Here is a 23,974-nt window from a genome sequence, read left to right on the forward strand (position 1 = left end):
CCATAACAGAAATACCACAACTGGATGGTTTTAACGAAGAGAATTTTATTTCCTCACAATCAAAGTAGGCTAAAAGTCCAAATGCAGGGTGTCAGCTCCAGGGGAAGGCTTTTTCTCTCTGTCGGCCTTCTTCTCTTCAGTGTTCCCCTGGACTAGGAGCTTCTCGGCGCAGGGACCCCAGTCCAAAGGACGCACTCTGCTCCTGGCACTGCTTTCTTGATGGTATGAGGTCCCCCTGTCTCTCTGCTCACTTCTCTCGTTTATATCTCAAGAGATTGCCTCAGAACACAATCCAGTCTTGTAGATCCAGTCCTGCCTTACTAACACAACTGCCATCATAGAGGCAGGATTTACAACATACAGGAAAATCACACAGTACCAGGAATCATGGCCCAGCCAAACTGATATACACATTTTTGGGGGGACATAATTCAAACCATGACATTCCACCCTTTGGCCCCAAAAAAATCACATCCTTGCAACATGGAAAACATATTCACCCCGTCATATCACAGCAAAAGTCTTAACTCCAAGTCCAAAATCCAAAAATTCCTCTTCATCTGTGAAATCTAGAATACAAGCTATCTGCTTCCAAAGGTACAATGGCAGAACAGGCACAAGCTAGACATTTCCATTACACGTGGGAGAAACTGGAGGAAAAGAAGGGATAACAGGCACCAAGTAAGTCAGCAGAACACATTACATTAGCCCTCAAGGCTTTGAAAATAATCCTCTGTTCTCTGAGACAATTTACACAATAGCCCTGCCCTCCAGACTGTAGGTATTGGCCACAGTCTCTGGATTTTGAGTGGAGGCCCCTTGGCCCTGGGCTTCAGCTCCGCCTTCCAGGCCCAATGGAACAGCAACTCTGCTCCCTTGGCTTTAGGCGCTCATTCTCTTACTCCATCGGAGTGACAACTCCACCCTTAGAAACACCAGAGGCTATGGCTCCACCCTTTGAAATCCCTGAGGTCATGGCCATACCTTTTGAGACTGAAGCAGCTCTTGTCTCTTCAGCTTCTGCTTCCTATGGTCTCTTGGCCCTCGGGCCTCATGCCTGCATCTGCCCTGCTGGGGCAAGTGTTCCAAAGCTCAGTAGCTCCACCAGTAAGTGCCCAGAGGCACCCCACTCCGCCAGGAAGCCTCCTGCACACAGGCACTCAGCTCCTTTGATCCATGGGTTGGCAATCCTAGCTCCACCGATAAGTACCCGGAAGCACCCCACTCCGCCAGGAAGCCTCCTGCACGCAGGCACTCAGCTCCCTTGATCCATGGGTCAGCAATCCTAGCTCCACCGATAAGTGCCCGGAAGCACCCCACTCCGCCAGGAAGCCTCCTGCTCACAGGCATTCAGCTCTCTCGCTCTGTGGGTTGGCTCCAGCGCTGTCTTTCACCGGTCTCCTGGTTCTGCTGCTGTTGGTTCTTTGCTGCTGCTGCTTCTCTGTCACTGCCGCACATCTATCCATTCACAGTTTTAAAACCACTTCCACATTTTAGGTATCTGTTAGAGCAGTACCCCACTCTCTCGGTACCAAATTCTGACAGGCATCCTAAGGATTTGGTTCATCCTCAGTACCACTGAAGGCAGTAGGGGAATAACATGATCAGATTAGCAATGTACACGAGTACTCTGGTTTCTGGGTGAAGAATGAATTGAAGATAGGCAAGAGCTGGATGCAAAGAGATGTTAAAAGACTGGGAGGATGAGACAGCACAGTAAAAATGAAGACAGAAAAATGAATGGACTTGAGAAATATTCAAGATGTGCTCCTAACATGCTATGGGCAACAAAATAATGAGTAAGACAGCTGTTGCTCCAAGAGTAAAGAATAGAAGACAAATCAATTACAATACAGAATTGTAACTAGTAAAGGGATTCAGTGAAAGTCAAAAACAATTATAGGAAATAAGGACTTTAAAAGGTACTCAAGAAATTGACCCTGAAGAAATTCCTTGTACCCTCTAGTCTCTTTTGCTTTCTCCTACGGTTTTCCATTGATGTTCATATGTGAGGGGAAATAATATTTACTACAGGTAGATTTAACCAAGTTACAGGTGGAGCAGCAAATAAAGATGATGGGTAGGAAGAAGAATGAGTGATTCTTGCAACGAGGGACACAATAAATAAGTGCTGAATGCTAAAGGAGTTGAAGAGTTATAAACTAGAACTACAGACACCAAAGGAGGGAAAATAGCAATTGCCAGATCTCAGATGAAACCACCATATTACATGGGGATAAAAATTCAGTGTAGTATAAGAATGAAAGAATTACTAATGCCTTGCCTCCAAGTAAGGCAGGGCACAATGACTCAAATTTGAGCCACCTTTAGCCTTTGGTGGAACAGAGCAAAGAACAAGCCTGTTCAATGATAGAGATTAAGTAGAAATACATTATCCACAAGGAAAGAATTCCATTTCTGTTTGCATTATAACAAATAATAATATAGTAACTGAAAACAATTCTACTTCGGAGAAGTAATTCATCACACTACATAGTCTTCAGAAAACTTCATACTTTTAACACATTACTTGAAAGGAATCAGTCACTAGTATTATGTAAGACTGGGTTCCCATCCTATCACAAAGATGCCTCATTACATGTATCCTCTATTTACTGAGCCCCTGCCTGTAAAACATTAGTGTAAGAAAAATACAACCCAGTGCACTAAAACATGTTTTAATCATTTTACATTTCTCAAGTTTCTTTTGTGATAATCAATTGCTAGAAAATCATTACGCAAAAATAAGGTTTTAGGAAATACTGGACACATTTCAAAGTACAGTATTAATAGCACGCCATTGTTAAATGAAACTGTAAACATTCTGTAGTTTGGGGGTAAAAAAGACATGTATTATTAATAAAATTTAATGGATATATAGGAGAGCAGAGCGAATATGAGGATAGCCAAGCACAGAAAGGTTTACAAGTATGTGCTGGATCAGTCACATTTACATAAAGAAAGAAATAGCAATTATATCTCATTCATTTCATGGAGAAGCTAAGGTAACAACACTAGCAAGTCCACTGCAGCTAGAATTAGAATGGAGAAAATTCTGATATGTCTGGTTCTTGGAGCCAATGTTGCTACAATTCATTACATTGGTTCAGCCAAGGACAGTCATTCTATTACACATCTAACAATTAATTTCAGCCAAACTAACATCCGAGTGCCTACTATGTGCCAGATACAGGGCTAAGCTGTGAATAATTCACCACCCACAGTGAATAAAACGTGATTCTTACTGAATATAAAGGTAACAGTATAAACATCATAAAGAAAAAATGGGCCAGGTGGAAAATAGACTTTCCAGGACAGTATTTCTTTACTTAGGACCACAATTATTATCTGTAAAGCATAATATTAGGAAGTAAAATCTGTAGAAAGGAACTCTTATGTTAAAGTCTTGTTCTTAAATCAGCATCTCATCTACATTTCATTTCTACCTTTCATTCATTCATTTAAAAAAAAAAAAGTGTACTTTTATGCATCAGGCACTGAGAAGCAAACAGTCCGGGGAGCTATTTTCTGTATTCTACATTTTACCCTTTACTAATTCTCTTTCAACTATAGTTTTTATAGTTCTGTCAAAGCAAGGGAAGACACATATTCCTCATATTTCCATACATTCTTGGATCAGTGATCTATCAGATAGATTACTGAGCATATATAAAGAATATACGGAAATACAAGGAAAACGTGTCTTCCCCATGCTTAGATCCCCATCATAGATCACTAATCATATAATTAAGAAAATATATAAAAAGACAAAAATGAAGAGAAACATTTTGTAAGGCTAGTCTGATGAGACATTATTGTAAACTGAGGAGTTGTTAAGTGAAACATCTAAGAAGTAGCTACCAAAACTTATGATGGTAACAATCAGGAATATCCTAAAACTCACCTAAGAGGAATGTTGAAAATGAAAAAAAAAAAAACACCAAACCAGCACGTTGTAAGTCCTGGACTATTATGAGAAGGAGAACACGCCAAAGTCAAACTAAAGATTTAAAAATGTTATACAGATATAGCAATCATACTCATTTTCTCATAAGGGTTGCTGGAAAAATATATGAAGTACAAATCTATGAATTACATTTTGTTCAGAGATGATAAAAATGTTATCTGATCTTACAATCTCACTAAGTGTGAAGCTTTTATAATAAGTTCTGTATTCAGTCCACCAAAAATATGTTTGTTTCAAATAGAGCAAACAAGCAATGTTACAGTCAGAAGAAGTGGGATTATCTGTTCCAATAAAAGTGAACTTAAAAATTAATCGTTAGAGGACGGTCACTGCTGTTAAGGATGTAGAAAGGTGCAAGAGACCATCATTCCCACCCTAACAATGAGAACACAGTTCAAAAAAAAGAAAAAAGCTGTATGAGAACTGAAGATGCGAACACCTAATGAACTAAAATCCAGAAAGTAACAAGCTTCCTTGAAGAGAAGAAATACACACAACCCTCCTTCATCCTTGGCAGAGCAGCAGGACAAAGAGGAAGCCAACAAAAATGAAGAAAACAGGATAATTTTTTTTTTTATTGTACTTCAGGCGAAGGTTTACAGAACAAATACCTTCTCATGAAACAGTAGTACACATATTGTTTATGACATTGGTTAACAACCCCACAACATGTTAACCCTCTAACTTCTCAACCTTTTTTTTTTTTTTTTGGTGAAAATACACATAGCCAAAGATACACCAATTTAAAAATTTCTACATGCACAGTTCAGTGACATTGACTACGCTCTTCCAATTGTGCAGTTATTCTCACTTAAGATGAAGGCTTACAGAACAAAATAGTTTCTCATTTAACAGTTACTACAAATGTTGCCCTATGACAATGGTTAACAATCTCACAACACATCAACAATATCCTTACTCAACCTTGGGTTCCCTATCACCAGCTTCCTTGTCCCCTTCTGCCTTCTGGCCCTTGTCACTGCACTCCTGTACCTCGTTAGTCTCATTTGGTTTTACGGGGCTGTCCACTCCCAGGCTGAACAGTGAACCTCGGAGATAACTTCACCACTGAGCTAAAAAGGTGTCTGGGGGCCATACTCTAGGGGTTTCTCCAGTCTCCTTCAGGCCAGTAAGTCTGGTCTTTTTTTTGTGAGATAGAATTATGTTCTACAACCTTCTCCAGCTCTGTCCAGAACCCTCTGTTGTGATCCTGGTCAGAGCAGTCAGTGGTGGTAGCCGGGCACCATCTGGCTGTACCGGACTCAGTCCGATGGAGGCCTTGGTAGCTGTGGACAATTAGTCCTTCGGACTAATCTCTTCCTTGTATCCAGAAAACAGGATAATTTTAACAAAATGTTAAAGGAAGAGTGTAGGTTGGTGCGGTGGCTTAGTGTAACCTGACCCTACGAATACCAGTAAACTTCCATTAGTCCTTAAACTAGCCCAAGCCAGATTGGGCCCGCCTCACATGCACAGAAGGGCCAGCTGTGATCACTAATTGACTTCAACAGCGGACACAGCAACAGGTGGAATGAATCAGAAGGAAAATCATCACTCTGACCCTATTCCAAACCGAGAGGTCCAACGAGAATCACGTCATCTCCTGTCCCGGCCACCTTTTAGAATTTTCCTTCCCCAGTACGCCTGCGCAGCCTCTGTCTTGCTGCTCAAATCACACATAAGCCCTGCTTCTCCATAGCTCAGGGAGCCAGATCTGAGGAACTTCCTCCTGGCTCCTTGCTCTGCTCATTGCAATGAAGTTACTTTCTCTTTCTCAAAGACCAGCGTCCAGATAACTGGCAAGGATCCACCTTCTACAATTCAGTAACATTAGAATTCCAAGAAGCCCCAGACACAGAGAGAGTCTGCACCCACTCTCCAACTCTTTTCCATGGGACTTGAGCAAGCGAACACAAGAGAGTCTGAGAGCAGGGCAACACTGCTAAAGAAGACCATCCCTGAGGAGTTTGTCCAAGAGAACTGAGACGAAACCTCCAGGCACTCCATGCCCTCTTCTGAGTAAGACACAGAGGTTTCCTGTGGCTGGTGTAGGCCAGGAGATCTGAGATATGAGCCCTAAGGCACAGACATGCAGGGCACGCTGAATACCGAGGACAGGGCAGGAGAACTGAGACAAACCTTCCAGAGAAACAAAAACCAACACAATTTTTAGAATGAGCAAAAGATTTGAATAAACACTTCAAAACATAAGAAATACAAATGGTCAATAAGCACATGAAAAAGCACTCAACATCATTAGTCATGAGGGAAATGCAAATTAAAACTACAATGAGATAATACTACACAATCACTAGATTGTCTAAAATAAGAAAGATTAACACCATCAAAGCCTGATAAGAAGGGAGAGCAACTGGAACTCTCATACGTTGCTGGTGGGAATGTAAAAATACTTTGGAAAACTGTCATTTTCCTAAAAAGTCAAACATATATATACCATGAGACCCAGCAATTCCACTTCAAGGTATTTATCCCAGAGAAATGAAAACATATGTCTACAAAAACCCTTGTGCACAATTGTTCTTTCCTGTTTTACTCACAAAGGCTAAAAGTTTTTCTATGACTCACAGTCCAATGCCCTTTAAATGCATCTTTGGAATAAATTCATATCAATGTCACTTCAGATTTTCATTTAAATATCAAAACCAATATGAAACATGGCTTTCAATGTACCACTACCAACAATATCATCTTTAGGGAGAAATCTTACACTCTATGAAAAACACAGAAGCTTATACACATACACACTCACACACACAAATGCCATTTCTAACTCTACCGGTTCCATGTTCTACAAATTCCACTTAAATTCTTTAAAAAATAACTTCCTTTCCTTTTCTGTCTACACTAGAATCTTAGTAGAATGCTCAAATGGCTCAGCATCACTGACAGGATAAAGCCAGAGACAGCCCTTGATGACATTCTGGCTTTACTTCATCTCCTGCACTATAACCAAATTAAGCTACCATTACACTTTTTTAATTGGAATATGACCTCATAAATACATTCATGCAAAAGAAAACAGTACAAATCCATTTAATTCCACAAACATTTGTTAAGAGTCTTTGCCTTACCAAATGCTTTAACGAAGGGTTTCTCAATAGCAACAACTATTAACTTTTTGAACTGGATAATTCTTTGTCCTAGAGACTGTCCTGAGCACTGTAGGATGTTTAGCAAATCGATGGCCTCTACCCACTATATGCCTCCTCTCCCCGCACCCCCGCCCAGTTATAACAATCAAAAATTAAAAATATCTCCGGAGATTTCCAAACCTCCCCTCCCCAACCCCAGCAACAAAATGGAGAATTGTTCACATTTGAGAACCACTGATTTAAAGGATTATCTCAAAACGTATTCTCAAGACTTCCTGTGACTGCTTTTGCCTTGAGCCTCCCTTCCCCTGAGCTTCCAAACTCTTACCCAATCAGCAAGATTCAATTAAAATATTCCTCCCTCAGCCAGCCCCTCTCTCTAATACTTCTCAGCTCCCACAGCACATCTTAGACCTGTCTCTGAACTGTTATTTGTTTTTAAGCCCTCCTAGTCTATGAGTTCTTTTAAGGTCAGGTCTTTTTATTTCTGGGTTACTCTTGAAAGCCTACGGCCAAACAACTCTTTTAGGTGCCTCGGTGAGAGGCACGATAAAATACTTACGAATATTACTACAGTTAGTGTGCCATATAAACATTCTTATCATTATTCAGCCCAGCTGCATGGACTTCTGGAAGCAATCTGTTCTTAACTCTCTCCTTTAGACTGACAAGCTACAGTACGGTGCACATAGATATTAAATACAATCATTGGTGTAAAAACACTCCAAAGTGTATAATGCTTCAGACACACAGATGATTTCATCCTCCCATCATCATCATGAAAATATAAATGGGTGAACCGTAATGGTAAGAAGCATCCTGCCATTCTTTCAAGAGTGGCGTACTAGGAACTAGGCAAAATCCACCAAAGATAATATTTTAAATGTCAGATTAATGAGAGCAAAATGGAAAGCGTTTTTTTTTTAAGCCGTGCCTGAATGTGATGTGCGGGAATGTCACTGAACGGTAATTATTTATCAAGCAAACGTGTGGGGGTCACAGCACACTGTGGCATGTAGCAAGCATGCCAATGAAGCTAAACGCACGTTATGTAACAACATTGTTGGTGCGGGGGTGGGGGTGGGGATTTCACCCTTCAGGGAAGAAACCTGCAGCTCCTGACAGCCTACAGCTTGAGAAAACAGCTATACGCAATAACTATGCCTCCAAGCTAAAATGAGTGACACAATCATTTCACAGCTCCTGGTATTTGAACTGTGGCTGGCATGAAAAAGTGAACGCTTATAGTCATTTTAAGAGCCTTATTTTAGAAATGGTATAAGTATTTCTTTGTCTGCAGCTTATATAATTCACATTCCATAAAATTCACTCATTTAAAGTGTACAAGTCAATGGTTTTTAATATATTCACAGAGTTGTGCAACCATCACCAAAATCAATTTTAGAACATTTCGTCACCTCATGAAGAAACCCCTGGACCCATTAGCAATCACTTCCCATTTCCCTCTAAACACCCAGCTGTAGGCAATCACTTACCTACTTTCTGTCTATAGATTTATCTACCCTGGGCGTTACATATAAATGGAATCATACAATATCTGATCTTTTATAAATGGCTTCTTTGACTTAGCAATAGTGTTTTCAAGGTTCATCTTTTTCATTGTTGTTGATTTTGTATTTGCTGAGTCATTATGTTTTTCTTGTTTTTTATTTTGATGTGTCGGATTGTTAGTTTCCTTTGTGGTTACCTTAATATTCCCCTCTATTTTTCTAAGTTGAAACCAATCTTTTATTTCTTGATATCGCCTTGACTTCCTCTCCATATGGAAGTTCTATGACTACATTATTTAGTCCTTCCTTTTTGTTTTAATGTTGTCATCTTTTACATATTGACATCTCTGTGTACGTAAAACTAAAATTTTAGAAGTAACAGCTGAAAATGGAGAAGGCCAAGAGATTTGAGGAGAACCGGTACAGTTCACTGTCACGGAAGCCAAAGAATGAGAGAGTTTCAGAAGGCAGAAGGTGAATACCAACTCAAATACTGCCTGCAGCAACCAAGTGCTACTCCCAATTTCCTAACTACTGGGTTTCTCCCTTGAATGACCTATAGCAATCTAAATCAACATGACCAAAATGGAATTCATCATTTTCCTCCATTCTTATTTCTCCTTTGTTTGCCATCCTTAGTAAATGGCACTGTGATGGTTAATGTTGTGTCAACTTGGCTAGGCTATGATTCTCAGTGGTTTTGCAGACATTGGACTGATTGCTCCTCCATAATGCAATGAGATCTGATACTATGTAAGCACGTCCATGATGAGATCTGATATTATGTAATCAGCTCCATGAAGAGATCTGCTATAAGCAGCTGATCAACTGAAATGGAGTTTCCTTGGATGTGTGGCCTACCTCTGGTATATAAATGGATATTCCAGCAAGACTCACTCTCACTCTAGATCCTGTATCCAATATCATCATCTGACCTCTGTTTCTTGGGACATGAGCCAGCAGCCTGCCACCTGATCTGCAGATTTGGGGATTCTCCAGATCCCTTAGCCCCATGAGCCAGCAGACTGCTATCTGGACTGCTGATCTGGGGTTTATCAGCCTTTGCAACCATGTGAGTCAAGAGAAGCTTCCAGCATGATGCCTGACCCATGGATTTTGGGACTTGCCAGCCTTCTCAACTATGTCAGCCATTTCCTTGAATTAAATCTCTGTATACATATTTTTATATATACATTTCACTGGTTTTGCTCCTCTAGAGAACCTAGCCTAAGACAAAAGGGTAGGAATCCAGGCCCCATGCTCTACCACTTCTTCTTTTTTTTTTTTTTTTTTCTGTTTTATATATGTATTCATGTAAAATTGTATTTGAAAAGAGGGTCTCCTGTAAATCAGTTTGAAAACCACTAGAGTAGATCAGCTTGAAAGTCTTCCCATCTCTGAGTGTCTCCTTATAATGTGTTAACCTTTATACACGAAATAGCCCAAGAGCAATCCCTCATCACTCTTTATGTTTTTGTTTTTGTTTTTTTTTTTGGGGGGGAGGGGGCAGTTACAATCCTAATTCAACAAGATCAAGGTCTCACAGAAAATACAGGCTTAGGGAAAACAACAAGAACTGCATTACAACAATACATGGAAGTATTTGAACTACCCTGTTCCAAAACAAATCAGATTCACCTCATTCAAACATTTTCTAGTAGATAAGCTTGCTGACTCACCTATTTAATTGTTTAGGAAGCATCTTAATCACACACTAATAAGCTCAAGCTTATAGCATAGTGGTTGAAAGCTTGGGATCTTGAGGCAGGATGCATGAGTTCAAATTTTAGTTCTTTCACTTGCTAGCTATATGACCTTGGGAGAATCTCTTATGTACTCTGTGCCTCAGTTTCTCATCATAAAATGGGAAGGATAATATCTTCCTGATAGGGCTACGGTGAGGATTAAATGGAATAAAATGCAGAAGAATTTAGAACACTGTCTGACACTTAGAAAGGACTCAATAAATGCACACATATGTATCCTCAAGTTTTATTATATTAACTTAATTTCATCTTAAAGGTTCTGAACCAGTCCTCCTGACTGGCTTGAATTTTAACCTTTTTTACACTGAAAGTCTCTTGATTTAATTTTTTTTTCCAATCTAGGAAAAATGCTAATAATAAACTACCTGTCCTTTTCATTGTAGCACCAAATTATCATGGTGAGTAAGGGTACATTTTTATGTACCCAGTCTTCAATTCATGTACTGGAAAGTGAAACACAGGTCATCTCTCTCTGTACTACCTGCCACAGACTCAGCTAAGAAAAGAGGAAGCATTCATTATTTTTGTACTTGTGAGTTCTGACCTGAACTGAATTTTTTTTTTTAAATCTTATACTGTAAACTTTTATTATACAAATATACAAGAGCCTTATCTAAAAAACATTCTTGCCAAAACCAGAGCTGGCCAGGCATCACTGTATGGTCAGCAATTAAAAAGGAAGTACTCTATGAGAACCACGATTTTCCTCAGTGCTACTGGAGGACACAGAAACAAATGCCAAACAAGTCATAATATTGACAGACTTAGCTTTTTTTTTTTGTCTTTTACTTCGTCTCTGGAGAAGATTCTTTTATATAACTAAATAACTAAAAGTTACACACATACAAATAACTAGTCTTTGAATAAACAGTTTACCTAAGACCTCCATCACATACAGAGCATATCCACTAAAAATCACATGCAAAAAAATGATTATTGTTCTGTCTGAATAGCTACCACCATCCTTTTTAACAATGTCACCCACTTCCTCACTCTCACTCATTATAATCTTCTAGTGTCACAAATTAGGCTTGGATGACTTAAAAAAGGTCATTTTTTAATACTAGTTAACACTACTTAGAATGACTCCAAACTTCAGCTAGGATTAGATGTCACTCCACAGCTCAACATGTGCCCAAGACTAAATTGCTTTAATGAATATATAGCCTGAAAATGGAACAAGATAACATTCTTCCTGGCCATGAAAATCTAAGTTGCCATTAACTTGTATTTAAAAACTTTTTTTTTTTTTAACTGCTCTTCCATCAAGTCCAGTAATTTCAGTAACTTACCGGTCAGCAACTTCTACATCAAAACAAAATCTTCTGTCAATGGAGTCAGTATGCCTTTTGGTACATTCCTTCAAAAAGACGATGTCTCCATCCCCCTGCAAATAATCATTTTTAAACATTCTCAAAAACTACAGCATAAATATATACACACCTAATATTGGGGAGGAAACCCTGATGGCACAGTAGTTAAGAGCTAGGCAGCTAACCAAAAGGTCAGCAGTTCAAATCCACCAGGCACTCCTTGGAAACCCTATGGGGCAGTTCTACTCTGTCCTACAGGGTCGCTATTAACCAGAATTGATTCAACAGCAGTGGGTTTGGGGTTTTTTTTGGTTAATATTGGGGAGGGGGACAAGATTCAGGATTTTTAGTCCCTTCTTTTTATCTTATTCTATTTCATATGAGTTTCTTTCAACCACTGTTTATAATCTTAAATTTTAATCATTTTTGTCATTCTCTTTTCCTTAAGATTTCCTAGCTCTTGCCTGGATGATGATAATATTGAACCAGACTTCATAAATGCTAATTTTGAATGATGGATTAACAATACAGTATTCAGATGCTAGAATATTTGTTAATCTCTTATCACACTTTTTTAAAAACAACAAATACTTTGTTTTTATTTTAAATGACGGTATATACCATATGAAGCAGTAAATATGTAACCACTTTTGACCTATAAAAATTACAATTTCATATGGATCAACCTAAGAGGACACTATAGGGCCTAATCAGATAGTGTGATAATCTAAAGATAGAACCACCCAGTCTGGGCAGTTTCTCTGTTCCCTACATAAGTCACCCTGAATTTATTATGTTTAATTTTTTTAATATGATAACATTTTACCTCACTAAACCACACTCTCCAAGAGCATTAAAACAAGGTAAAAACCAGGAGATAGAAGCAATGCAGGAATATAGATCCTTAGTAAAGAACAACTGTAAGAATTCTGAGCACACATGTCTAGAATATTTTAATATTTTGTAGAATGTGAGGATCACTGAATAATGTTAACCATTCAAATACAGTCATGTGCCACAAAATGTCTGTTTGGGCAACTTCCGACCACATATACTGTGTCCGTGGTCCCATAAGGTTATAATAGAGTTCAGAAATCCTGATCAGAGAACGGGACATAGTGAATTTAGGCATGCTGCACTGGACAATCACAATGATCCTCAAAAACAAAAAATTCTCCAAGTTGTTAAAGGATTAGCTCCACTGAAAGCTACAAGGCTAACGAAAATGTGAGAGAAACCTATAACAGATATGAAGAAGTTGCTAATAATGTGGATTGAGGACCAAACACAAAAGCAAATCCCTCTCAGCGTGCTGACGATCACTGCTAAGGTACAAAGCTTCTTCAAGATGCTTAAAGAAAAAGCAGGGTTAGACTATGATACTGCATTTAGTGCTAGCTCTGGGTGGTTCAAGTGCTTCAAACAACATTTCTCACTGCATAATGTGAAAGTGAGTGGTGAGCCTGTGAGTACTCATGTGAAGGCAGCAGAAGAATTTGTTGAAACCTTAGATAAACTGATTGTAGAGGGACTGTATCTACCCCAACAAATTTTTAATATGGATGAAACCTCCTTATTCTGGAAGCAAATGCCTGAAAGGACCTTTATCCATAATATGGTGTTCACAGAATGTCCAAATCACAGAATGACCCATTTCACAGAACATATGTGGACATTAAGCAATGCATGACTGTATACAAATATTCAAAACATCATAATCATTATATTATAAAATGTAGTTATTATTTAGCAGCTAAAATAGAAAGATATCACTAAGCAGACTTAGTCCTTGAATTAGTTTTGACAGAAAATCTGGAACCAAATTTGATGTTCAGCCTTAACGTCATCAGCCTTCAGGAGTCGCATCTTTTCTCCCTCTTCTCCATGGTCCTGATTTTCCATGTCTATTTCATTAAACTTGTTATGTAATTTTTTTAATTACAAGCTACTTTAAATATTTTTTAGTATATTTCAGCAAAATATACATAAACAGATGTAAACTTAAGTTACTCCTACATTCACGTAAGCAAAATCATGCCCATCCATCCAGCAGGCAATGAATTAATCTGCTTTCTTAAAATGTGTGACTATCCAAAGGACTAATGGACCACAACTACCACGGCCTCCACTAGACTGAGTCAGTACAACTAGATGGTGCCTGGCTACCACCACTGACTGCTCTGACAGGGATCACAATAGAGGGTCCTGGACAGAACTGGAGAAAAACATAGAACAAAATTCTAACTCAAAAAAAGACCAGACTCACTGGCCTGACAGAGACTACAGAAACCCAGAGAGTATGGTCCCTGGATACCCTTTCAGCTCAGTAATGAAGTCCCTCCGGAGGCTCACCTTTTAGCCAAAGATTAGACAGACCCATAGGACAAAACAAAACTAAAGTGGCACACGAGCCCAGGGGCAAGGACTAGAAGGCAGGAGGGGACAGGAAAGCTGGTAATAGGGAACCCAAGGTAGAGAAGGGAGAGTACTGACGTGTCATGGGGGTGTTAACCAGTATCATAAAACAATATATGTACTAACTATTTAATGAGAAGCTAGTATATTCTGTAAACCTTCATCTAAAAAAAAAAGTGTGACTAATTATGTTCAATATTGGTGGGACCAGCTTTGTCTCCTGATCGTGGATTATTGTTGTGAGCTGCAGCTTCTATTGAAAACACATATAATGACCACCATTCCTACACTGTCAACTCCTGTGGTCTTGTTGCTCTTTTCTTTCTATTTATCATGCTTTGTTTTGCTGTTTATTTCTTTGGGAGGAGGCATAAACTTAATGGGGAATACCTAAGTGAGAACCTTATAAGCCTAACTGAGCAATGGTAAAACTCAATATAAATCACTCTACTTCATAATATTGCAGACCGTACGTGATACTTGTATGCAAGTCAAATCCCCTGTGTAAATACAGACAGAGCCAGGCACCATCTCACTGAATCAGGGACACTTGTTGGAGATGTTATCTTCTTTCACTAACAATGATGTAAAAGGATTCTACTGTCTTCTTTTAAAAAAAAAATCAGACTGTAAAAACCAATGTATACAATTGCACAAAACACAGAAATTAATTTGCTTTATGGCTTGTTTTATTTATAAACAAAAGAAAACAAATATTTAAACCTCAAAACAAAATAAACGTATTTATCTTTAGTGAATATGCCATTAAAATGACACCCTCAGGGACTGACTGCCTCTTACACCGAATACAAAGTGTAAAGCAAAATACTTACAAGTTTGCCCCCAGATCTGTGCTCGAATGGGATCATGTTGAGCCTCTTGGCTGTTTTCCGATACATGCAATAGTGTTTTACCCAACTGGAACCAAACGGAGCAGGCCCTTCAACAAAAAAATAGAACTTAATATGTTTCCCCATAAATAAGCAGATACACAGGGCTCCAAACACATTAATAAAGACAGAGAACCCAATAAGCAGCAACTAACAGAGCGCAATAAAACAAGTCAGCAATAGTGTCAGTTCTAATAAAAGGGAAAAACTAGAGAAAATAAGAAGGACCACGTACATAATTTGAGACAAGAGCTTAAGACATTTTCAGCAACATAGAAGTGATTTAAAGACACATTTTTCGAAGTTTGCTAGAAGAACCGACAGTTATTCTCATACTTGAAAATCTCTTAATTTTAAGTTATATTTTTCATTTTTTTCTTGGTACTAAAACTTTGCAAGGGTTTCAGCAGTTCTATTCAGTAAATGTGATGGTTTCAGACTCAATTCTGGCCTCTCAAAATGACAGAACCATAGCATCATAATGCTGAGAAAAAGCATCTACCCTGGAAACCCATCTAGTGCTTTCCCCCACACAGGACCCTGGGAAGCAGCTGTCCTGACTAATAAAGTATGAAGAATAAAAAAGATAAGACTCAACATGGGAATAAGCTGTCCCTATATGCACTGGAACTTTCTCAGAACTCCTTTTAGCTCTCATTAAGACAGTATTACTACCATCAAAGCTCTTAAAGGACAGTGGTTTAGGTCAGGGGCTCCCGTCATCTGGAATTTCACAGACCAGTGAAAGTCCCATCATAACAAAACAAAGGTTTGGCACAACAGAGACTGACAACTTACTTTTTACCAAATAAAGACATTTTTTAAAAAAAGCAATCAGCATCTATTATCACCATAATTTCTAACAAACATTCTACACCTAAAAATCAATGAGGGCAAATTCAGGAGGGGAAATTAAAAAAAAAAAAAAAGGACTCATTTAAAAGGAATGTATTTAGCTTCAGGAAAACCTAATTATATTTCTGGGCTGTGGGGGGAGGCGGAAAATGAAAAGGGTACTACTAATTAGTTCCCAACAAACTTCATCTAATATCATCATTAGTCCAAAGGCTGGACTGGTGCATGTATTATCAATAACTAGCATTTGTACAGTGCTCGAGGTTCACAAAAATATTTCACAGATATTTCATTTAATACAAAGAAAGAAACCTAGAAGGGGTGGTGGTGGTATATTATTGTCTTTCTATTCCAAAGGTCTGAGAATTGATGAAACCAAACTGCAAATCAAAGTCTCTGACCCCAAATCTCTTGATTTCCACCAACCAGGCTGCCCCACGCTCTTCACCCCCACCTGACACTCCTCAACTGACTCAGAGCACAGGGGTTAATGAAGCTCTCTGACACGTGTCCAAGCTCCAAGCGCTGCAAGGGAGAGGATACAGAGTCCAGTCTCATGCTGACAATTCTAGCATTTAGTAGTTGAATGATCTAGGGAACATTACTTACCTCTCAATGCCTCAGTTTCCTCACTGGTAAAATAGAATAATAGTAATAATACCTGACACTTCATAGAGTTGTTTTACGTATCAGATGTGACAAGTTGTATAAAGAGCTTAGCACACTGCCTGGCATATAATAAGTGATAGAAGAATTTTACCATTATTGTTTTTGTTGTTTTTCCCAGTCCAGTTTCAACCCAAACAAAAAGGAAATAAACCAGTTGCCACTGAGTCCATTCTGACTCATGGTGACCCCATGTGTGTCAGAGTAGAACTGTGTTCCGCAGGATTTTCAGTGGCTGTGGTCTTTTGTGAGTAGATCACCAGGCCATTCCTCCAAGGGGCCTCTAGGTGGATTCGAACCACCAACCTTTCAGTTAGTAGCCAAGTGCTTAATCGTTAGCACCACCCAAGGATTCCCAATTCCTTTCAAAAACCGTAAGTTAAGTCAGAGTTACGAATCTAAAAAGTAAACTTTCCTGTAACTTTCACAAGGCTATATAATAATAAGAATTCTATCATTCTCACGTCTATGCCCTGGATTTTAATTTACTTCTTTCAAATCCAATAAACGAACTGAGATTAAGAAGATACACCAACAGAAAATTGCAGATTTCCACCATGTCATGTCATTTCTACATGAAAAATGAAGATTATGCTATCCCAGATTTAGAAAGGGCAAATGGATAAAGTACAACTATTCTGCTGAATACATGTAATAATTAACTTTAATTCAAAGCACAGATACTAAATTAGTCAGTTGGAAAGTCCTGTAAATTAGATAAGGCTAACAAATGAAATTAAATTATAAGGCATTCTAATTACAGTCAAGGGTAAGGAAGAAGGAAAATAGTAAACATAAAGATATTTTCACATTATCCTCCTTTCTAGTAATTGGCACTCAAGTTCTAAAGAATTAAACTTTAAGAGTTTAATTGTCAAAATAAGACCAAACTATTAAAAGCTTGAGTTTTGAAGTCCCTTAACTTCAAATATAAAGACACCCTATGCACTGCATATTCATAAGACAGCAACAATGTTAAAAACTTGTGAAGTAAGTTAGGATGATACCTAGGAATATTTTTTATAGCCATCTGGAATCTTCCTGATAATTTAAGCAGAAACTTACACTCTCCCAGATTGAAATTTTTAATATAGATGACAAAGAGCTACGTGAAATGAAAAGATAGAAGGAAGAAAGGAAGATGTGGAAGGAAGAAGAGAAATATGCCTCTCTCGTCCTTAACATGAAGGAGAGGTACGGTTGTAGGGGAAAGTGTTAATGTGTGTATGAATGTGTGCATGTGTGCGTGTGCGTGTGTGTGCTGGTGATAAGGGGTGAAGGGAAGGGAGGAAAAAGATAATCATTCTGAAAACAGATAGCAATGCCCTTGCATCTCTGTCTCTCAGCCTTACACCAAATTCTGGCTTCCCTTACAAGCAAGTTTCTTGGATGCACAGTGTGAAGCGGTGTTTAATGGTGGTGGCAGAAAGCAGGGTGTTCGTGGCCATTCCGAATCACACGTCTGCTCTCTAAAGCAACGGTGTGTTTTCCCCAAACGTGCAAAATACCCCTTCTAGGATTGCTGGTGGTGGTTGTTAGCTGCTCGACTCATGGTGACCTGTGCACAGTGCAATGAGAGATTGCCTGGTCCTATACCATCCCCAGAATCAGCTGCAGATCAGACCGGAGTGATTCAGAGGGTGCTCAGTGATTAATTTTCAGAAATAGAACACCAGGCCTTTCTTTCCAGTCTAGCTTAGTCTGGAAGCTCCGATGAAACCTGTTCGGCATCATAGCATCATACAAGCCTTCACTGACAGACGAGTGGTGGCTGCATATGAGGTGCATGGGCCGGGAACAGAACCACACCGCATGAGAGGAAGGTGAAAATTCTACACTGCACCACCATTGCCCCCAGCCTTCTAGGAGAGGAGGGGCAAAGAAAGTGGTCGGAACCATTATTCCAAAAATGTCATGGTAATTATAATAAGAATAGCAGAGTTTTAAAATAATTTGATTTTTCAATCATTCGGCCCCTGTTTGAGTGCCTCTTACTTTTTTCCTGTACATAAAGGTAGCCTTCTGCTGTAAACTGACTTGCTCGCTTGTGGTCCTTGGGATTCTGTCTGATTTTGTTCATGAGCTCTTCCACTTCTGATCTTGTTCCTTCAAAACGATTCCGCGTCTGAAATGGATAAAAAACATATATATAATTTTTAAGTTCTCACATGTTTTTTTATTCACACTTTTAAATCTCTAGATAACTATAAAACCCGTTGCTGTTGAGTCGATTCTGACTCATAGCAACCCTGTGGGACAGAGTAGAACTGCCCCATAGGGTTTCCAAGGAGCGGCTAGTGAATTAGAACTGTCAACCTTTTGGTTAGCAGCCGAATGCTTACCCACTAGCACCACCAGGACTCCAAAATTTATGCAGTGGTTAAAGACTGGCTGCTAACCAAAAGGTCAGTAGTACGAATCCACTAGCCATTTCTTGGAAATCCTATGGGGCAGTTCTACTCTGTCCTATTGAAACCCACAACTGACACCCCTCCCCTCCCCCTTACTTCCCGTCTTGCTTTGAGCAACATTTTTCAGGAAGCTGCAGCAGGTGGTAGCTATGCCCACTAAACTGGCCCAAACTAGACCTTGGAGCATGCACTGATAGAGGAGACCGTGTCCTTAACCTGACCCCGGGCCCAGTCATGACTGAAAAGGAAGATATTTTCCAGCTCATAGTTGAGCCCAAGTCCTTTTAAGAAGCGAGAGGTCCCACAATGCGGACATCAGGTGGAGAGCGACTTAGCATCCCAAGCCCAAACATGGGCAAGGGCAGGCAAAGACGGAGAGTTCCGGGCACCAATTCCGAACCCCAGAAGCATTTAGACATAAAAGGCTCCTAGCTCCCTCAAACAAAGAGCTTGCGGTCTTCAGGTCGCTAGACCCTGCGTTGCTCTTTGTCTGCGCAGACGATAAATTTGCCACTTTCTGTTTCCCTTGCAATTGGCATCTGTCTTATTTCGATCGGCTAATAGGACAGGACAGGAACCCGGGAGGCGTTCAGTTACACCATACGGTCACTATGAGTCAGAATGGACTCAACAGCAACAGGTTTTAGTTTTTTCTATAAATTTCTCAACACAACTCCATTCTTTCCTAGGGAAAGATACTGAGATTCTCGTTCAAAGAAAAAAAATTAGTGGTAAAACAGCTAATAAGGAGTATAACCCAGTGTATTTACAGGCAATTTACTTTTAAAGCTTTCTAACATCAAGAATAATTCTATTATTCAATGTAAGAATACTTGCCTTCAGGTCTCACACTATTATTAAATCTTAGATTTAAAAAATCAGATTATAAAGTATCTGTCTGGGAAGTCTTCCCTGTGCAATAGGCAATCTGACTCAACTTGTTACTATTATACTAACAACGTGGCTAAGTACTGGGAATGTGAAAAACTTAATTCTTCTTTGCAAACTAATAAATATGACTGTCAGTTTTTCCAGGCGACGGTAATTGCACTTGAAAATGACATTTCTTCTCAGAAGAAAAAAACAACCTAATACAAATAATACCTTCGATACCAGAAGACACGAATCACATTTCTGAACCCAGGAGACTTAATCTACCTGTCATCTGTGAGACAGCTATAATGAAAATGTACATGGAAGGTGATTTGACAACATTACTGAGGAAATTGTGCAGAGTCAGCACCACCAGGATTTTGGACATTTCTTTCACCCATACTCAAAAATCATTGTATTACTACCAAAAAACTGCTGATGTGAAATTGCGGAGGAGCTGAGATGAAAAATTATTATTGGAATTTCTCTTCTCTTCTCTCTATAATGAAAGGGGTTCTAAGGATCCTAAGAGCAGAAACATGGTAGAATGGTACATTTTTTAGTCTCAAAAAGGTAGACTGTAAAGTGGAAAACTTATCTGCAGAGACTTATTTTAAACACAAACTGAGAGTAAAACACCAAAAAAATCTGTTAATGTGCTTTAAGCAATTATAGGGCTGCAGAGAGAGTAGAATTCATTTGTTGATGGACAGTCCCCTCTCTTCCCATCTCTCCTGTCTGCAGTGCTTAAGGCACCCATCTTTATACTGATTACACTCTAATTTCATTACCTTCTTCTGTCACTTTGCTGAGATTCCTCTCCTAACCCTCTTTCTCTCTCCCTCTTTCTCTCTCTGTGTATATGCCATATATATGCTAACCAAAAAACCAAACCCGTTGCCATCGAGTTCATTCTGACTCATAGTAACCCTACAGGACAGGGTGGAACTTCCCCACAGGGTTTCCAAGGAGCAGCTGGTGGATTCAAATTGCTGACCTTTTGGTTAGCAGCTGAGTTCTTAACCACTTCGCCACCAGAGCTCCATATATATGTGCTATATATGTATAAATACTATGTCTCTCTCTCTCACACATACACACACACACACTCTCCCTCATTTAATCCAACAGGTTGCATCCAATACTCTCATTATTTATGTTCAAATAATCCTAGACATGAGCCCTGGAAGCCCCTTCAAGCTGGCTCCTATGTGTTTCGATATGCCTCTATAATTCTTTGAGCAATTCCTTACTTTCTGGTCCAAAAGAAGTGTCTCAGGTTCATCTGACACTTCTCCTATCCCAGCCCATTTCCCCAAAAGAGCCCCTGGTTCCTTTTAGTATTTAGAAAGCAAGATCTGGGCACAGTGTGTTCATAGCTAAGGGATATCATTGTTACTAGGTCTTCTTTAGCAGAATTAGAAAATATGTGTATATATGCATACCAAAAAAAAAAGCCCAGCTGCCACTGAGTCAACTCTGACTCATGATAACCCCAAGTGTGCAGAGAACTGCACTCCATAAGGTTTTCAATGGTTGTGATCTTTCAGAAGTAGATCACCAGGCCTTTCTTTCAAGGCACATATATATTTATACATACATATACATATATCACTACTTCTATACATATCTATATATTTGAAAACACACGAGTTTATATCGATAAATCCAAATGCAATACAACACGTCAGGGTTATTTCTAGCCTACTCTTTTCAAAATGTGTAAATTTCTTCTCAGACAGGGAGCAACATGGCTCCATTATCCTCACTATATTGACTTATTTTGCTCACTTAATGTATCTGCTCAATGTAACCAATCTCCTAATACCTGTGCCCCATCACTACCACCTCAATTTCTCCGCTGCAGGTGCTTCCATGTAGTGCCCCCTGCCCCTCACTGCCTCATTTCCTCAGATGCCACTGTCTCTGTACCACAAAGGGAAGGGAAGACAGGAAAGGAAGGCTTAGCTATTTTTTTAAATGTAACATGTTCAGTAAATTATGAATTAGAGAGTATTATGGATTTAATTGTACCCCCTAAAAATTTATGTTGTAAACTCTAACATCTGCCTGTGGTTATAACCCCATTTGTGAATGGGTTGTTTGATATGTTAATAAGGCAGGACTACTGTAGGATACAGTCAATCTCTTTTGAGATACAAAAGAGATTAAACAAGCAAGCAAGTAAGCAAAGATGGGGAAGAAACACGCCAGGCCACATGAAGATCACCTAGGTGAAGCTCAAAGAGACTTCTTCCAGATCCAAAAGTGGGAGAAAGCCTTCCCCTAGAGCTGGCACTCTGAATTCAGACTTCTAGCCTCCTAAACTGTGAGAAAATACATTTCTGAATGTTAAAGCCACCCACTTGTGGTATTTCTATTATAGCAGCACTAGATAACTAAGAGAAGCCCTGGTGGTGCAGTGATTAAGAGCTCAGCTGCCAACCAAAAGGTCAGCAGTTCAAATTCACCAGTTGCTCCTTGGAAACCCTATGAGGTAGTTCTACTCTGTCCTATAGGGTCACTATGAGTCAGAATCAACTCGACAGCAACGGGTTTGGTGGGGGTTTTTTTGGCTTAGATAACTAAGACAGAATTTGGTACCGGGTATGGGGTGCTGCTTTAACAAATACCAACGATGCTACAATGTGGAAGCGGTTTTGGAATCGGATAATTGGTAGAGGCTGGAAGTTTTAAGGGGCCTAATATTAAAAGCCAGAGCCCTGGTGGTGCAGTGGTTAAGAGCTGGGCTGCTAACCAAAAGGTGGGCAGTTAAAATCCACCAGCCACTCCTTGGAAACCCTATGGGTAGTTCTACTCTGTCCTATAGGGTCGCTATGAGTCGGAATCGACCAGACAGCAACAGGTGTTTTAATAGTAAAAGCCTAGACTGCCTTGAGAGACTGTTGACAGAATTATGGACGTCAAAGAAGATTCTGATGAGGGCTCAGAAGGAAGTAGGGAGAGCTATACAGGAAGTTTCTACGTCTTAGAGAATACACATGGCACCAGTAACAGAATGTTGCTAGAAATGTAGATGTTAAATGTGCTTCTGGTGACGCTTTAAAAGAAAATGATGAACGTGTGATTGGGCAATAGAAGAAGGGCGATGCTTTTTATGCAGCAGCAAAGAACTTGTCTGAATTATGTTCAAATTGTTGGTGGAAGTAGAACTTATAAATGATGAACTTAGATATTTAGCTGAGGAAATTTATAAGCAAGATCTTAACGGGGTCAAGTGGTTTATCCTTGTTGCTTATAGTAAAATGAGAGAAGAAAGAGATGGACTTAAAAATGAATGGTACAAAATGAAAACAAAATTTAAAGATTTGAAAAATTCTGTTGTACACACTAAAGACACATGTCCTAGAATTTTCACCAAGGACATGGCTACACAATCTTTTGTTAAAGAGATTAAGCCTGTGACGATGGATCTAACCAGCTACCACAGCAGAAAACCCATGAGTTTAAGACCAAAGGGGACACAGAAAGAATGAGAGAACACTGTCTGCTTCTTGGAATTCTACAGGTAGGAAACAGGCCAAATGAGCTACATCTGTTGTCCTCAAAAATAAAATAAAATAAAAGGATCATCCCTGGAGCAGCTCAGAGATCAGCAGAATCACTGGAAGGAGCACAGGAAGCAGGGATGCATCAGTTTCAAAGGGTGGAGTCACAGCCTCCTAGGTGTAAAAGAGTCAGATCTTCACCAACTCAGTTGTGGAGCGTGGGATTACCTTTCACAAGCTCCAGGGGGATGGGGCCACTGGCCAAACCTGAGGGGGTGCGGCTGCCATGCCCAAGAGGCAGAAGAATGGAGCCTGGGCAAGGGGCAGGTACTGAGGGGATGGGGGTCACCACTTAGATGGACTAGGAGAATGGGGTCGCCCAAAGCTGAGGGAGCAGAGTTGCCATTCCAGTGGGCCTGGAAGGCAAGGCTGAAGCTCAAAGTCGAGGGGCCTCTACCCAGAATCCAGAGGAGAGTATGAAGGGCAGAGCCATTGCCCAGATGGTCTCAGAGAAAGCCTTGAGAGCTAATGTAAATTGATCTGCTGGGGTTTAGACTTGCTTGGTGCCTGTTAGAGCCCTGGTGGCACAATGGTTAAGAGTTCGGCTACTAACCAAAAAGGTCAGCAGTTCAAATCCACCAGCTGCTCCTTGGAAACCCTATGGGGCAGTTCTACTCTGTCCTAT

The 23,974-nt window shown here is 39.7% G+C and overlaps 1 protein-coding gene across 1 annotated transcript in view; it reads right to left on the minus strand.

The window, feature by feature from the left end:
• The window catches only part of ARHGAP10 (Rho GTPase activating protein 10), a 389,415-nt gene that overhangs the window by 216,405 nt on the left and 149,036 nt on the right, over positions 1-23,974 (minus strand). Inside the window, exons 8-10 of the mRNA XM_004378836.2 lie at positions 18,492-18,621; positions 14,919-15,025; positions 11,650-11,744 (exon numbers count right to left, since the gene is read on the minus strand). Of these exons, the coding sequence (XP_004378893.1) occupies positions 11,650-11,744; positions 14,919-15,025; positions 18,492-18,621 (332 nt within the window). The remainder of the gene's footprint in view (positions 1-11,649; positions 11,745-14,918; positions 15,026-18,491; positions 18,622-23,974) is intronic.

This window comes from Trichechus manatus, unplaced genomic scaffold (genome assembly GCF_000243295.1).
Source record: "Trichechus manatus latirostris isolate Lorelei unplaced genomic scaffold, TriManLat1.0 scaffold00059, whole genome shotgun sequence".
In the NCBI taxonomy this organism is placed as follows: domain Eukaryota; kingdom Metazoa; phylum Chordata; class Mammalia; order Sirenia; family Trichechidae; genus Trichechus; species Trichechus manatus.